The sequence below is a fragment of the Leptopilina heterotoma genome, unplaced genomic scaffold, assembly GCF_015476425.1.
Source record: "Leptopilina heterotoma isolate Lh14 unplaced genomic scaffold, ASM1547642v1 Lhet_66, whole genome shotgun sequence".
Taxonomy (NCBI): Eukaryota; Metazoa; Arthropoda; class Insecta; order Hymenoptera; family Figitidae; genus Leptopilina; species Leptopilina heterotoma.
In genome coordinates, this window is record NW_025111153.1 from 120,458 (window position 1) to 138,446 (window position 17,989).

General features: G+C 27.9%; 1 protein-coding gene across 2 annotated transcripts; it reads right to left on the minus strand.

Moving 5' to 3' along the window:
- Positions 1-8,612: 8,612 nt before the first annotated feature.
- Positions 8,613-11,654, minus strand: LOC122510072. 2 transcript variants are annotated; one of them, XR_006302413.1, is made up of 4 exons: positions 11,511-11,654; positions 10,674-11,039; positions 9,135-9,720; positions 8,613-8,795 (listed from the first exon to the last, which is right to left on the minus strand). XR_006302413.1 is itself a non-coding variant. In XM_043624479.1 (3 exons), the coding sequence occupies exons 1-3, from the start codon at positions 11,568-11,570 to the stop codon at positions 9,289-9,291; spliced, it is 858 nt and encodes a 285-aa protein (XP_043480414.1). In that variant the 5' UTR covers positions 11,571-11,654; the 3' UTR covers positions 9,037-9,288. The 2 variants fall into 2 exon arrangements, 1 of the variants encoding a protein (XP_043480414.1); XM_043624479.1 differs by lacking the exon at positions 8,613-8,795 and having other exon boundaries at positions 9,037-9,720.
- Positions 11,655-17,989: the final 6,335 nt, after the last annotated feature.

Consider the following 17,989-nt stretch of genomic DNA (forward strand, 5'->3'; position numbering starts at 1 on the left):
ATTATATGTTAGTAAAATCGAAAAGCGTGAAATTCGAAGTCTTTTGAGTACTTGAAAAAAAGATTTCCACACCTATAGATATCTAAATTGAGAAAAGATGTATTTACAGCTCCAGATATAAGCAAAGGAGTGATTTTGTATTATATTCTAAAAACGAAACCAACTATACGAAGATTCTTTGAAGAAAAATGTGTTAAGGTTTATAAAGAAAAATAAAACTTTTAATTTTCTTTACTAAAAGAGTGTATAAATTATGCCCTAAATGTTTGAATTTTACGTTTTTCGATTTTACTAACATACAATACCATATTAGATCCGCAATTTTTAATTTCGAAAATGTGACATCAGATTCGTAATTAGCGACCTCAAAAACCCCCGAGTAAAAAGTTTCAAGCGAATCCGATCAATTTTTTAATTTGACAGCCGCCATATTGGATCCGCCATTTTGAATTTTGAAAATCCGACATCGGTTTTCTAATAAACGATCCCAAAATATTAAGAATCAAATGCTTAAGTTAAAGTACTTTCCAATTATTCTTTTCTTCCTTTTTTCAGTTTTTAGGTCGTGTAACCTAAACTTTAAATTGTTGTACCTTAGTGAAAAAAAAGTCTGATCGGATCGGGTGTAGAATATTTTGAAAGGTGAATAATTGTACTTTCTTTTAAAATTTGTTCCAATGATAAAAAAAATTTTTTGTAGATTTTATTAAGAGTCCAATGTTGCCAAAAATGACCTTTTTTACTCTTTTAGGTTAGAATATCTCATAATCCTGACGTGATAGAGCAATTTCGCTGCCAGTTTTGGATTCAGGGTGACAAATTACATCGGAAATGACTTATCCCGTTTCTGGGTCTGACAAAATTCCAAATTTTGTAGGCCTGTGTAATCCGAAGTCATAAAAAAATAATTGAAAACACGAGAATTTTTCAAAAAATTTTAAATGTTACGTTACAAGAGTTCTGATTAGAGTTCCGTTAGCCCCCCATCTAGATCGATAAAAAACTCTTATAGCAATTTTGTCAAAACCTAAAAACTACAAGACTTTCATGTTTTAAAAGAAATTTTTTTTTTCACTTGAAAGTTCTATGAGTTCTAATCAGATTTCTGTGAGCCCCCAATACTGTTTGATAAAATAACTATAATAGGTAACAATTTTCTTAAGACCCAAAAAGTACTGAATTACAAGACTTTAAAGTTTCAAAAAAATTCAGTTTTTTGTTAAATTTAGAGTTCTAAGAGCCCAGGTAGAAATTTATCAAGTATTACTTGTTTCCTTCCAGTAGCTGTAGAGTCGAGAGCGAGTTTTACTTGCCAAGACAATCTGGCCAGTCCTGAATAAGCGACTGGACAGTTTTACTGGATAAAAAGTAAAAACAATTCCTCTTTGCAAACAGTACTTTTGTCAAGTCACTGACCAGAAAATCTGATCATAATCGGGACAAAAATTTCTTTCCAGACACTGGCCAGTCACTGATTTGAAGAATTATTTAAGATTCCACCTAGAAAAACTGGTCCACCACTGATCAGAAAAACTTGCCGAAACCTATTAAATGAATTATTCTAGATTTTTTCAAGAATTTTTAACTAAAATTCTTCTTAAAATCGATTATTTTTAATAATTTTCGAAAAAGTTCTTTGACAATTTTCAAATCCATTTGTTTACAATATTCAATTTTACGAAATTTCAATTATTTGTAATTTCTTCAATTAAATATATATTAGAAAATAAAATTTTATAGCCAGAAAATCTTGACACTATTAAAAAAAGAAACTGCGGACACAGAAACTGACCAGTTACTAAGAAAAAAAACAAAGCCATAAAAATAAACTCTTAGTCAATCATTTATAATTAGATATTAAAAATAATTTTTATGTTCCATACGGTCAAAAACAGAAAAGTCTAAAGAAACTTTATATATAAAAGCTATGATCGTTTCACTGTCACATTACCAAAGTTTACATTTTTCTAAATTTTGACAAGATAAGCCGTCAAGTCTCTGACAAGTGACTAAACAGTTTATCTGGTCATGATTTCTGATCATTACTTCTGACAAGTCACTGGCCAGAAATTCTGGTCACAATCGGAATAGAACTGCAGTTCTTAAACTTGTAGTTATGATAAGTTATCATCTAGTCACCGTGACTGCGTGGTAACGCACATGCGTTGTGTCTCCAGGGTCTAGGGTTCGATCCCCCATGCGTGCGAATTTTTCATTCTTAGATTTAAGTGTTATTGGTAGAGTAATTGTTCATTAGTCTTAAATATTGGAATAAACACAAAAATATAAATAAATATGTAATTATAAACAAAATAAAAAGAGCCGGGAAAAATTATATTTTATTCTAGATTTTGAGCAGAAAACTGTCCAGTTACTGGTCAGTTACTTGCCAGTCACTGGCCAGATAATCTAACCAGTGACTGCTAAAGCAGCGCGTTACATTTCTAATCAATCACTTGCCAGATTTTCTGGTCAATCACTGGCCAGAATCTAGAAAAACTTCTCAGTGACTGGTCATTATAGAGTTGAAATTTCCACCTGGGAGTTCTGATGAGATTTCTGCAAGCCCCCAATAGTGTTCGATAAAAAACCCTGAAACCAATTTTTTCAAAACCTAAAAACTATTAAACTACAACACTGCAAAAACTGGTATCTCACTCGTGTCTTAAAATGAGTTGCTTTAAGTGTTTAAACCATTGAGATACAAAATCTGTTTTATATTGAGACATTTAATTACATCTCGTGTCTTATTTTAAGACATTAAAGGTAACTCAATGCGTATAAGACACGTAAAACGTCTTCTTAGTGTGAGACGGATACTCGAAACACATTTCGTGCCTCAAAATGCATTGCTAAATGTGTAAGACACTTTGAAACGTCTTAAAATGAGACGCATATCTGTTTCAAATATGTGGACTAAGACATCTTATGTGTTTCAAATATGGGACAAAACGTCTCAAAATGAGACACTTGTTTTTGCAGTGAAGACTTTTATGTTTCAAAAGAAATTTGTTTTTTATTTAAATTGAAAGTTCTATGAGTTCTGATCAGAGTTTTGTGAACCCCAAATCTTCAGACAACTACCAATTGCTTGGTTAATATAAGCTTTGTTTTCCATATATAATTACACACCATTATGTATATCAACCTAAAACGAACAATTAAACACTTTTTTAAAATTTGCAATGGCATTAACAGGATTTTACCGTGCCGTATTATCTCTAACTATCCTTGCCCCCCAATTAAAAAAATTTTCCGACATATTGGATCCGCCATTTTGAATTTTGAAAAACTAATGTCAGAATCGTGATCAGTGACGCTTAAAACCCCTGAGTAACCAGTTTCAAGCAAATTCGATGAATTTTGCAGAACTCTTGTTGTTTTGGTAGAGAACTGTAGAACTCTTTATTCTCTTTCAGAATATGAGGACAAAACTTTTTTGCATAAATAATAGTTCTATGCAAAGTTAACACCAAGTTTTTTCATTGTCGCTTTTTTTTGTCAATCATCAGAACTATTTAAATAATAATCGTTATAGAACTCGAGAACTATTGCTAAAGTGCCCAGAACTCTTGTTAAAATTTTGATTTTTTTAAAAAGTAGTGCCAACTTTACATGACTGAGTGTTTGAACTTATTCAATTATTCAAAAACAAATTAATTTCAAACCTTAAAGTCTTGTAATTCAGTAGTTTTTGGGTTTTTGAGAAAATTGTTATTAGGGTTTTTTCTCGAACTCCATGGGTGGCTCACAGAACTCTGATCAGAACTACAAGAACTCTTAATTTAAAAAAAACAAATTTTTTTGAAACTTCAATGTCTTGTAGTTCAGTAGTTTTTAGGTTTTGAAAAAATTCTTATTAGGGTTTTATATCAAACACTATTGGGGGTTCACAAAACTCTGATCAGAACTCATAGAACTTTCAATTTAAAAAAAACAAATTTCTTTTGAAACATAAAAGTCTTGTAGTTTAATAGTTTTTAGGTTTTGAAAAAATTGGTTTCAGGGTTTTTTATCGAACACTATTGGGGGCTTGCAGAAATCTCATCAGAACTCTTAGAACTCTAAATTTAACAAAAAACTGAATTTTTTTGAAACTTTAAAGTCTTGTAATTCAGTAGTTTTTGGATCTTAAGAAAATTGTTACCTATTATAGTTATTTTATCGAACAGTATTGGGAGCTCACAGAAATCTGATTAGAACTCATAGAACTTTCAATTGAAAAAAAAAATTTCTTTTAAAACATGAAAGTCTTGTAGTTTTTAGGTTTTGAAAAAATTGTTATAAGAGTTTTTTATCGATCTAGATGGGGGGCTAACGGAACTCTAATCAGAACTCTTGTAACGTAACATTTAAAATTTTTTGAAAAATTCTCGTGTTTTCAATTATGTTTTTATCACTTCGGATTATCAGAACTATTCGAATAAAATGTAGGGAACTCTAGAACTCTATTAAAACAACTCAAAACTCTAATTATAAATCCAATTTTTCAATAGTGGGGAACTGCGTGAAGTTGGCCCCCTATTATGGAAAAACTTATTTTTTACTATTTATTAATCGCCGGAACTATTTCTAAAAACTATCAGGAACTCTAGAACTATTGAAGAAATGTTTTTTATAAATAAATAATTAATAAACAATTTTTTATTTTGTTAATCTTTGAGCACTAATTGAGCACTAAATAATAGGCTAATTGTAAATATTCTGTTGGCGTTTTTAGCGTGTTTTTCGTTATGGTCCGGCCAGCGGATCGCTCAGTCAGACGAATAAGTTAGTTTTTTAAATAAATAATTAATAAAAAAAATTTTTTATTTTGTTAATCTGCGAACACTATTTGAGCACTAAATTATAGGCTAAGAAAACGAATTATAAAACGAATTTAAAACATTTTTAACGTGTTCACTCTTTCAAAGAAATGTTTTTTATAAAATAAATAATTAATAAACAATTTTTTACTGTGTTAATATTTAAGCACTAATTGAGCATTAAATTTTAGGCTATTGATAAATATTTTGTTGTTGTTTTTGACGTGTCTGTCGTAATGGTGCGGTTGGCGGATTACTCACTCATTCGAAAAATTTTTTTTTTTAAATAAATAATTAATAAAAAAATTTTTTATTTTGTTAATCTTTGAGCACTAATTGAGCACTAAATAATAGGCTATCGATAAATATTTTGTTGGTGTTTTTAGTGCGTTTTTCGTTATGGTCTGGCTAGCGGATTACTCACTCATTCGAAAAAAAATTTTTTTTAAATAAATAATTAATAAAAAAATTTTTTATTTTGTTAATCTTTGAGCACTTATTGAGCACTAAATAATAGGCTATCGGTAAATATTTTGTTGGTGTTTTTATTGCGTTTTTCGTTATGGTCTGGCTAGCGGATTACTCACTCATTCGAAAAAAATTTTTTTTAAATAAATAATTAATAAAAAAATTTTTTATTTTGTTAATCTTTGAGCACTAATTGAGCACTAAATAATAGGCTATTTATAAATATTCTGTTCACGTTTTTTAAGCGTTTTTCGTTATGGTCCGGCCAGCGGAACGTTCACTCAGCAGAACCATTGTTTTTTTTAAATAAACATTGAGCACTAAATTCGTCAATATGCTACAAAAATAGCACTAATTGAGCACTAATTAATGGTATAATTTAAATTCATTTTTATGAAAGTGGTTCGGCCAGCTTCACAGACCTTTTAAAATGTTCACATAAAATATTTCGAATATCCAGTAGAGCGAAGAATTTTAATATCCTACAGATATCGTAGAATATAAGCTAAAAAATAAGTGACTATTCGCTGATTGAATCAGCTGCATATATACTTATAGCTACCCAATCAGCGACTTATCACTGATTCAAATTTAGAGAGTACAAATATCTGAGGGATACCCTAATTGTATAGAAATGGGAAACATTCAGGGTATTCTTAAATATCACCTAAGTAACACATGACATTACAGTAATGTGACCGTAATGTTCCATGTAATGTTATTAATATACCAATGTAATACAAAAATGAAATTTCAACAACATTAACATGTCCACCCCAATGTGATATTTTAAGTTATTGTAGTTACATTACATGGTAATATTACTGTAATATTGCAGTAATGTGAAAGTATTATCGCAAAGAAAGATAAAAACAATTCTTCTTATATGACAGGTGATCTTTTTCCGTATTATTACGGTGACATTACTGTAACACTACTGTAATAATATCTAGTATATATTTTATATATAAGAATTATTTTTCTATTGTAAAAGTAACTTAAAATTTTTTATACATTTTACTTGCATTTTCTAAAGAAACGTATGTAGATAAAGTCTCGTCAAAATATCAATTCTATAAAAAATTCGATACAAATAAGCCTATGAAACAAATGTTACTTTTTTGGGACATATAAAAAAGTTAGATAAATCACAAGTGATTCATTCGGACGAAACGAACCGTTAGACGAACGAAATTTTTGTTTTGCACTTGACTTGACAACTAAACTGTCATTTTGAATTGTTTGACAAAACGAACTTCTATGTCAGAAACACTCAGATCCAAAAATGTTTTTGATGTCGTAATTTGAATAAACATTATTAAATTCTTCTATAATTTATAGTTATAAACTACATTTTAATTCAGTAGTACATTTTAGTTTATTAATGTATTAATTAAAATAAAAATTTTATTAGGTATTAATTAATCCATTTTTTAATTAATTTTTTATAATTATTATTAAATGAATCGAAGATAATATTACTTCAAATAAAGAATCCCTTTATAATTTAATACAATAAAAATTAACAAATGTATTACTTATTATTAATTATAAATACTCATATTGAATAATGTAACAATTAATTAGATATAAGAAACTTTATAATAACAAAAAATTGATTAAATTACATATATTTTGGAAATAATTTAAAAAATGGTTTTAAAAATTTTATAAATCAAACCTATTTTATTTTTTAGTTTGTAATATTTAATTTCTGAAAATATTCTATTGAACTCAAATAATTAAAATAAAGTATTAAATGTAATTAAAGTAATCTGTTTTTAAAATAAATAAATTTAAATATCGCTGCCCTGCAAGGGTTCTGCGAATAGAATGTGGTATAGTGTTCCCGAACTGACTTTTTGTGCTGAACACGAATCACACTGTAAAAAGAAAGGTACTAATTCAGTACCAATTTTCGGTACTAAATCGAGATTTGGTTCTATTTTAATACCGAAAATCAGCTCTAATTTAGAAGCTTTTATTTACAGTGCAGGGCTTGAAAACTTCCCATCGCGTTAGGTTTTAGAAAAAATTGTGATTGAAACCCCTAAAAACTGCGTTTTTGGCCATTTTTAAAAAATTATACAGCTAAATCCTGACGTGCTACAAACTTCGCTAATATCAGAAATTAAAAATTAAACCATGCCCTTTCACATGAGCCCTATGAAGATTTGATCGCATGCACCCTTGAAGCAGGGGGTGTGTTTATATCTAGGGGTGCAAGAAGAAAATGTTAATAGAACAAAAATATTTAAAACTCCGTCTATTTCAATGAAACGTTTAAGCGGGGTTGTTGGGGTTCCTGAGTACGAATAAAAAGTTAGATTTAAAAAATTCAAGTGTATAGGTTTAATTCAATACGAAAGTCAATAAAAATTTTTAAAAAATTATGAATTTTGTTGTTTGAGAAAAATCGGAGAAGCTTTATATGCAGTAAAGAAATGACGTTCGAAGTAAATGTTATAAAGAATACTAAAACTCTGTATTTGTTAAGATCATTTAGCTACAGGATTTATAATACTCTGCTTGCCAGAGTACACTACGGGGAGGCGATCTAAATTACACTCCATTTGTTGTAATTTTTTATGTATTTTTGTTCTTTTATATTTTTTGTATTTCTAAAAGTACTTTTTTGTTTTATTAAAAAAAATGATGTCTTAAGAAAATTTGAAAAAACAACGAAACGAAAGTGAGCTAATGCAGAAATCATTGAGTTTCAAAGAAGCTTGGTTTTTTAGATTTTCGTTTTTTAAGCTTGTGACTGAAAGTCGCGTTTTAAGGACCAACAATAATCAGCTAGCATATTCGTATTCCATCTTCCCTGATACCACTTTTTCATTTCTTTTATATCCTGATGGAACCTTTCCCCTTGTTCTTCACTTAAACTTCCAAGATTTACATTGGGAAAGAAATCTAAATATAATTTATTTATAAGCTTTCTCTCGCTGACATCTTACATTTAAACTAAATTGTCTAAATCCAAAGAACCAAAACATTATATATTCAATTAACTTCCTTTTTATTCAAAAGAAAGAAAGAAAGATTAAGTTTTTCTTAATACAATTTGATTAAAAATGTCCATTTCCAGTTTTCTCTTATTTGTTTATTTACAATTTTTTCATTTTTCTTTATTTTTAATTTATTTGTATTCAATATCTATTTCCAATTTTTATTTTAGTGTTATTTAACATCTAATTCTAATTATTACAATTTTAAATTACAGAATGTTAATGAATTTTCATTATAAATATCTGTAGACAATTTTGTATCATAGAAAAAATATATAAGAACTGTACAAAAAGAAAATTTTATATTGTTTAAATAACTAATTTCAATGTCTTTTGTACTAAAAATATTTGTTTGCTCTATCTATATAAATTGTAAAAAATATATTAATTTATTATGTGGAAATAACTTACAGTTCACTGATTGTTTGATAAAAAACTCAATATTCATTAACTTATCTTTAAACGACGAAAAATAGAAAATGAATGGAAAATTTCTGTTCTGTATCCACTACTGAAATTGAAAGAATGTTACTTTTCAAAACTGTACTCTTTATAAACTTATCATTCATTTTACATAAAAAAAATTGTTTAATATTCTTTAAACATTGAAGAATAAGGTTTTACAATTGCCAGTGATGTGACGTAGATCGGCCCATTAATGAAACATGAGTGGCACTTTAATAACAAAAATACAAAAATACAAAATACTGGCAATTGTAATTTGCCATCAAAGATACAAAATTTTTGCCATTAAAGTGCCACTCATGTTCCATTAATGGGCCGATCTACGTCACATCACTGGCAATTGTCTTTTGTTATTAAAGATTGTTCAACTTTGCCGTGAATGTACCATTATTGGGCTGAGAGCCGGCCCAGTCTTAGAAAATTTGAAAATCTGACCATCGACGCCATCATTGGCCCAGCAATGGAACGTTTTGAACACCAGTAATGCCCTAATTTGCATATCTACTAATTTCATATAAGGATTACAGAAAAGTTGAACTCTATTGAAAAACATGTTTACACCCTAATAGAAGAACTCTTTTACTTCCAGGTCGACAAATTTTACCAGGTGCAGTTATCATCTTTTTATATTCGGTCAACGAAGTAGAAATGCATTTTAATTCAAAAGTTCCTTTAGTCACAGTTAATTTATAGAAATATGGAGTACATGGATGACCGTATTTGTTTATTTTATAACATCCACCTTCAAATGGAACAATACCATCTGATTCACATGGATTTGCTTCGCATTTCGGATGACCTTCTCCTGGAGTAAATATTAAGTAACTTCCTAGATGACAAGGACCTTGCCTATAAGGTTCATAGCAAGAACCATTTGAGAATATAAAATTATTTCTACACCGACAGAGATAGTTTGACGGGTAATGGCTCGAATGTAAATAGGCATTTTGTGGACATATTTTAGAAGAATTCTGAAATTAAATGCGTCAAGATTAACAACATAAAACAGGAATAAATGTCATTATATATTAAAGAATAGAATTAAATTAGTATGTAATTATGTTAATTTAAACATGTTCCTTTTCTGTTTCAATTTAAATAGTTATGAGCTAGAAACAGTTAACTACACTACTAATTAGAGTAAAAAAAAATTTATAAATATAAATATATTTATATATTTATTATATATTTATTTATTTTATTTTTATTTTTTTATTTATATATTTTTTTTATATATTTTATTTATTTTTTTTTTAAGTTTTGACAACTGCAAGATATGTTTTTTTTTTAATGTAGTGACTGGAAATAGCTTTCCAATTTTTCTGAATTTTTAAACAATAAAAATAGTTTTAATGTACTGCAAGAATAAATTAGGAATTATATAATATTTTAAGAAATATGTAAATATTATATCCCAATGAAAATCTTGAGTTTATTGATTAAAAACACATTCCAAAAAAAATCTTTCAGTTCTTCGTTCTGCGATGGCCAAAATTTGGACGGACTGTGTAATTCAGAGAAAGTGGAACATCATTAGCAAAAAAGAATTAACAATTACGATTGGCTATGTCCAGAAAGAACTAATAAAATCTAAAAAAAGAAAATGATCAATTCCATGATAAGTGATCATGTAAATATCCTGCTAGTATGGGATTTTGATGAAACTGTGTTTTATTGTTCTCTTGAATGCAACTAAAAGAAAATTGTGAAACTTTTTGGGAAAATATTTATATATAAACATAGGGAATATACAACTTTGACATTTTTTAGCATTTTTTCTTTGTAACCGCATAACTTTTCATTGGTAAAAAAAATTTAGGTCAATATCTGCTCTATGAATGGAAAATACTCTTTCTTGATCATTTTAGATTAAAGCAGATTGTTTTAAAATTAAAGAACTATTTTCGTCTTTAATAAAAGTTACCTGATTATCAATTGTTCCTAAATACTTCGAGTTATCACATTGTATTTGAAAATTTTCACTAATTCCTAAATAAGTGTTATTATTACTACATGGGTGTCCATATCTCCACAGATTGTAGCATTGTCCATTATAAGGAACAAGACCATCAATGCGACAAGGATTTTCTATACATTTTGCACTTATTTCTCCAGGCAGAAGTGCAAAATAATATCCAATCGAACAAGGCCCTTCTCTATAAGGATCGTAACAATTTCCATCTGCAGGATTATATAATAGATTATCTTCACAATCACAAAATTCTTCATATTCATATTCATCCTCTTCCGTGAAAATTTTCATATTTTTTGGACAATTTTGGTAATAACTCTGTAAATTGTTAAATACTTGGCATTATTCTAAAATTATCTTTATTTGCTTATTGTTAAATAATTTTTTTTTATTTTAATTATGTATATAATTTTTATTATTATTTTAATTTTGTATATTTTTTTGGATAGACTCCCTGAAGAGGAAATCATTTGGATTTCGAAACGTTGAAGTAAATAAATATTTTTTTCATTGTTCGAATGTTTTCGTATAATTTTCCTTAATTTGAAAATAAAATTGTATATGAGTAATTTGGGGTAAATGTAAATAGTTGATTTTTCTGATTAATTGAAAGATTTAAAATCATGTATAATGATTTTGTAACAACTTTTAAAAACAGTATTGGAAGAAGATTGCTTTACTTTATATTGCTGTACACTACTTCTTAAGCACGCATTATTGACAAATGTATCTAGAATTTGATGAAATTTTTTATCAAAACGTCAACTATATTGTTGATTTATTGCTTACATAATTAAGATCGAAGACAATGAAGAAAATCACTATATGGAAAATAGTTTTAAACAACATTTTTATTTTGACTTAACACTTAAAAGACAAATGTAATTAATGTAAATTTCTAGTTAGAAATGAATAAATTTGTTCAGTTACTTGCTAAAGATTAAATCATAAACTGAAAACAATCTCTCTCTAAGCTAATTTATATTTTTTATTTACAAATATTTCTTCTCTTATATCATTTAACCTGTTACGATAGTATATACTATGTAGTGAACTAAGTTTATCTAATATATCTACAAATATGTTGACTAGCAGATCTTAGCGGTCATTCTCATATTTATATTTTTTAAATATTAATCATATAATTGCATTATTTTTTATATACTTATAATTTTCTGAAATTTTGACACTGTAACTTTTGAGAGAATAAAAAAATTTATGTAAAGCACAGAAATGATAATTATAAAGACGAAAGGTTATTTCATTATATTGAAGCTTTCTGCATATTAAGTGTACTTAATACAATGTTCTACTAATTATTTACAAAAAGTGCTTCTTCAAAATATTTCAAAATTTTTTTTATAGTTCTTGTTTTATTGAGTTTTTTACATTTATTCTACATTTAAGGGATTACATACATTTTTAATCGCAAAAAAGTGATTTTCATAATTATTTTTAGACTTTTCATTAAAATTTTATTAAAATAATTTACGTTGCAACAGATAGTAGGGGAGGATGGGGCAAGGATAATTAAGGGGCAAGGATAGTTAGTTGCTGTTATGCTTAGACGGCTTGCTCAAAAATCGCGTAATTCATAGTATATTCGCGTTTTAACACCAAAAGGTGATTGTAAAAATTGCAAGTCAATCTGTCACCATTTGCGAAGTTGGGAGATTATTTTTGAAAAAAGTCTGTTTTGCTAAAATGTCAACGTAATGTTTATCATATTGTTTTCTACATTAGAATTTCAGAATATTTTTTACGTAAAATGTTTTCCGGAGTGGAATTTCCTGCTGAACACGAATATCGTATTTATTTTCAAATTAATTCACGTCGTTCCTTAAAATTTGGAATAAACTGAAATATGGGCTCATGGGGCAAGGATATGTTAGAGATAATACGGCACGGTAAAAGCGTGTTAATACCATTGAAAATTTTAAAAAACTGTTTAATTGTTCTTTTTAGGTTGATATACATAATGTTGCGTAATTACATACGGAAAACGAAGCTTATGACCAAGAAATAGGTGGTCGTCTGAAAAAAATTGGTTAAACTTCTGATTCTAGTTCAGATGAATTTTAATATAATAATTGCAATTCAGAAAATCTCCCATACATATTTTTAATACTTCGGATATCAATATTGAATAGTCTAAATCCAGTAAAATAAAAAAAAACAAAAATTTACTGATTTTCTATAACATTTTTGGCATTCGAATTCTTTTAACTATCCTTGCCCCGGTCCTGGGGCAAGGATAGTTAAAAATTTTTGATAACTTTTTCATTCGTATCTCGTAGGGATTTGAGTCTACAGTAAAATAATGTACAGCAAAATTATAGCCAAATAACCAGGCTTTCCAAAAATACTTTTCATTTGCAGATACATAATCAAGTTTGGCCGCTAGATCCGAAAAGGTCTTACCTAACTATCCTTGCCCCATCCTCCCCTACATGGTTTTATGAACTTTTAGCTACTTTGAAACTTAAAAAATATTAACCTTTGTGCAAACTGTAGCTGATGCCCCCAAAAAATTCTTATTAATATTATTTTATTAATTTTTATTAATATTTCAGTGCAAAAATTTTTTTTATTTATATTTATTTTTTTATATTGTTTATTTTTATTATTTTATTATTTGATTAAGTTGCAAGCTGTAAGCAATAAAGAATCAATTTTCCGTAACTCCAAACATGTTATTTTATTTTTTAACGATTAATGCCCTTTGAATTTTAAACATGGACCGACCTTGACTGTAAGGACCAACCTGGACTACAAATTTTTTTTTTTAAATCTTTATAACTTTTTCATTTTAAAACCAATCAATTTACTTTGTACAGAAAAAATGTTCCTATTAAACAGGACTTTCCAACAATATACTTCAATTGTCCAAATTCATTTTTTAAAAAAAGTTATAAACAAAAGTCAAAAAGTGGGCCGACTTCGACTATGTTCCCCTACTTTATTATTAATAATGCCTTTATTATTTATCAATTTATTTTGTTAGTAATTAAGAATTTTGTTGTTAACATATTATTAAAATCTACTGTATCACTTTAAGGTTTTTCTTCAAATTAAATAACAATTTTAATTTATAATTATAAATAATACAAAATGAATATATTTATTAAAACTACTACATTTATTTTTGTATATGTAGCATTCAATTTTAGAAAGACCCGCCTTATAAACAATTGTCATTATAAGGCAATTTTTAAATATTTATTTCTCCTATTTATTAAAGCTAAACTTTATTTAATATTATTGCTTTTAAAAGAAAAATTTCTCAATTTTACGATGGTAAACAATTGGTTTTAAAAAATAATATATTTATGATATAAACGACTAAGAGTGCATTTTGAGTAATTTATCACGAATTCGTAAAGCCAATTGTTGTGTAGTATCTTCTGAACTTCAATGTTCTAGATTTGTCTCATTGTGGCGTGTGTTATTTTTCCTAAAATGTGCGATTTTCGTGAAAATTAGAAGCCGGCCGGTTTTGTTTACATATCGTTCTCCGCCGCGTCGCAAGGAAAAAAGGTTATTCTCCAGTAAGAAACAAAAAATTGAAAAGTATTTAAATAGTATATTTCGTAACGAGTGCGAGCAGTTGTCAATTTTTGAATGAGCACTTTTTTTGGAACGAACTGTAGGCGAAGCGAAGCTTCGCCTACAGTTTGTTCCAAAAAAAGTGCTCGTTCAAAAATTGGCAACTGCTAGCACTAGTTACGAACGATATTTTTCATAACAAGGTGCAAAAAAGTGCCCTTTTTTGCACCGCGTTATGAAAAGATTTTATTCTTTTGAATGCCATTTCTGTCCAATACTTTTCTATCCAGTGAGAGCAATATGAAATGTAACGATATCAATTCTCTTGAATACCCAGTAAGAAAGCAAAAATTAAGAAGCATTAAAAAAATTCTATCCGTTTAAATACCATTTCTGCCCTATGCTTCTGAATTCCGCGACAGTAGTTGAAAAGTTTACAATTTCAATCCTTTCAAATGCTCATTAGGGTGTCCGTTATTTCCCAAGTTAGCTATTTTCATTTGGGTATAGTCAAAATCGTTTCTTTTTGACCTAAAAACAATTTTAGAAACTAGAAAAAATTTTTACGATGCCGTTTAACCCTGCCTTAATAACAAGACTTTTCCCGTTTAATTAACATGGGATTTTTGCAAGTATTAGAAAATAATTTTTATTTTGTTTATAATACTCTTTGACTAACCAACAATGCTTGATTTTGCTTCTATTATGATTCCTTTAGATAGAGAAATTTTTATATTATCGCGAAAAATTTATTACACAAGTTTTAAAAAGGTCAATTTCATTTTTATTGATTTTTCTGATTATTTTGCTAAAAATACATATTAATTAATTTTTATTCGGTATTTCATTGAAAGTTTCTTGTTTTATGCATCCAATTGGACCATAACAATAATTTCAATTCATAAACTATCCAAGAGTCACACAGTAGACTAAATCCATTTCAAATCAGGCATGTCGACTAACTTCATGTTATAGAAAAAAAAATTGTTTTGCTTGTCATTTTTTTTCTTTTGAGTATAATTGAATTTTCTTTTTTGAGTCTTGTAGATGGTCTTGTCCTCTTCACAATCCAGTTTAAAATTTAAAAAAATATTTAAAATTATAAAAATAGGGGATGATTTTCTGAAAATAAATAAGATCAATTTTCTCAAAAACACCACCTTTTTCTGTTATCAAATTTTTGCTACAAATTCTTAAAATAATTATGAACATTTCCTATGAATTTCAAGCGGGCTAAACCATTCTGTCAATCAAGAGAATTTTTTTTTAAATACTTAGTTTTGCAAAATTTCAAATTTTTAACTTGCATTTTTAAAAACAAATAAATCGTTATAGCATTGTTGACGTGAACGTTAACAATTTGAAAATTTGTAAAAATAATATTTTCGAAAAAAATTCTCCTGATTGCCAGAATGGTTTAGCCCGCTTAAAATTCATAGGAAATGTTCATAATTATTTTAAGAATTTGTAGTAAAAATTTGATAACAAAAAAGGTGGTGTTTTTGGGAAAATTGATCTTATTTATTTTCAAAAAATCATCCCCTATTTTAATAATTTTAAATATTTTTTCAAATTTCGAACTGGATTTTGAAGAGGACAGGACCATCTACAAGACCTAAGAAAGAAAATTCAATTATACTCAAAAGAAAATAAATGACAAGCAAAACAATTTTTTTTCTATAACATGAAGTTAGTCGACATGCCTGATTTGAAATGGATTCAGTCTACTGTGTGATTCTTGGATAGTTTATGAATTGAAATTATTGCTATGGTCCAATTGGATGCATAAAACAAGAAACTTTCAATAAAATACCGAGTAAAAATTAATTAATAAGTAGATTTAGCAAAATAATCAGAAAAATCAATAAAAATGAAATTGACCTTTTTAAAAATTGTGTAATAAATTTTTCGCGATACAAGGAAAAATTCTCTATCTAAAGGAATCATAATAGAAGCAAAATCAAGCATTGTTGGTTAGTCAAAGAGTATTTTAAACGAAATAAAAATTATTTTCTAAAAAGTGCAAAAATCCCATGTTAATTAAATGGGAAAAGTATTGTTATTTAGGCAGGGTTAAACAGCATCGCAACATTTTTTTCTAGTTTCTAGAATTATTTTGAGGTCAAAAAGAATCGATTTTGACGATACCCAAATGAAAATAGCTAACTTGGGAAATAACGGACACCCTAATGCTCATACAAATATAGTATAATAATATAATACTAATATTGTTGACATTGCATAGAATGTTCAATTACTTCTAAATAACTGCACTCATGACTTTATTTGCTATTTTAAAAAGGAATAATTATTAAATTATTAGTTAAGAGGGTTAAAATTGTTTAAAGGTCTCTGAAATTTTTAGGTTATGATTTATTGTCTAACAGAATAACGGCCCTGACTCGTTTAAATGACGTAAAATTGGTAAACAATCAATTTTTCAGCAAGTTTTTCTTTCAACACAAACACTTTTTACAAAATCTGCCAATGTATGTATCTTATAAATTACAAAAATCCAGAAGATTGCTTGAATGCATGCAGAAACGCGGTTCCAATGAAAAATTGAAAAGTGATGGAATGACAGGCTATAATAATTTCGGATGGGATTGGAAAGCATTCAGAAAAAAATTTTGTCTTTGTTAACAATTACAAACAGAATTGAATTGCATTCATTTTTAGACAAAACGTGGTCCTCCCAGTGGGCACAGGGACGTCTAAAAGACGTCCCTTTTTGTCCGCGGACGATTCGGGGACAATGATGGCAATGTCTCTGAGTCATCAAAAAGACAACTAAAAGACGTTCTATGTCTGGTCCAAAAGACGTCTAAAAGACATAAAAGGGACGTCTAAAAGACGTCTTTTGGACGTCCTTTTTACATTCCTTCAGATCTTAAATAAACATTTCTTTTATAACATTTTCTAAGTTGAAATTCAGTAACATTGTATTAAATTTATTTTATGTTTCATTTTATTTTTTCTAAAATGTGGAGAAATAATGAAAAAAATCCTACGAAGCTGGGATCGAACTCGGATACCTTGGGCTTGAAACACTGCGCCTTAAGCACCTCAGCCGTTCAAGACAGATATGAACCTCTACAAAGTTAACAATCTCACTTGTCAATAAAATGATTTTAACTTAGAAAAATTCCAATGATTTTCACATTCATAAATTTCTAAGTCCAAGTTGAACTTAGAAAATAATATTTTCTATTTATGAAAATTTTTCTATTTTCGAATGTTGAATAAAAAAGACGTCTTTTAGACACTTTAAAGATATCTAATGGCCAAGACATAGATAATGAATAGGACGTCTTTAAGACGTCTTTTTGTACAAGTCCAAAAGACGTCCGTAAAAAGACATCCTTAGGACGTCTTTTGAACAAGTGTGCCCACTGGGCAGTGGCGGAACTACCATAGGGCAAACCGGGTGAAATCCCGGGGCCCCGCGACTTTGGGGGCCCGCGATTAAGACGATTTAAATATGAAACTTAGATTATTATTAATTTTTTAAATTATTTTATGTATTTATTATATTTATTATTATTTTTCATTTTATTAAATTAATGAATTATTATTGATATTTAATATGAACATATTTGAAACTAAAAATCTTGTTTAAATAAATTCTAAAGATAAAATTTTTACTATAATATATATATTGTAATCATTCTATCGTCAAATTGTTATAATAAATTATACTAAAATTTTTATTTATGTCTTTG

Coding starts and splice junctions, on each gene's coding strand:
- LOC122510072 (XM_043624479.1), bottom strand. CDS start 11,570: ATGTTGTTTAAAACTATTTTCCATATAGTGATTTTCTTCATTGTCTTC. Junction 11,040..11,510: donor TTGTCTTCGATCTTAATTAT/GTAAGCAATAAA, acceptor AACAATTTACAG/AGTTATTACCAAAATTGTCC. Junction 9,721..10,673: donor TAGGAACAATTGATAATCAG/GTAACTTTTATT, acceptor ATTTAATTTCAG/AATTCTTCTAAAATATGTCC.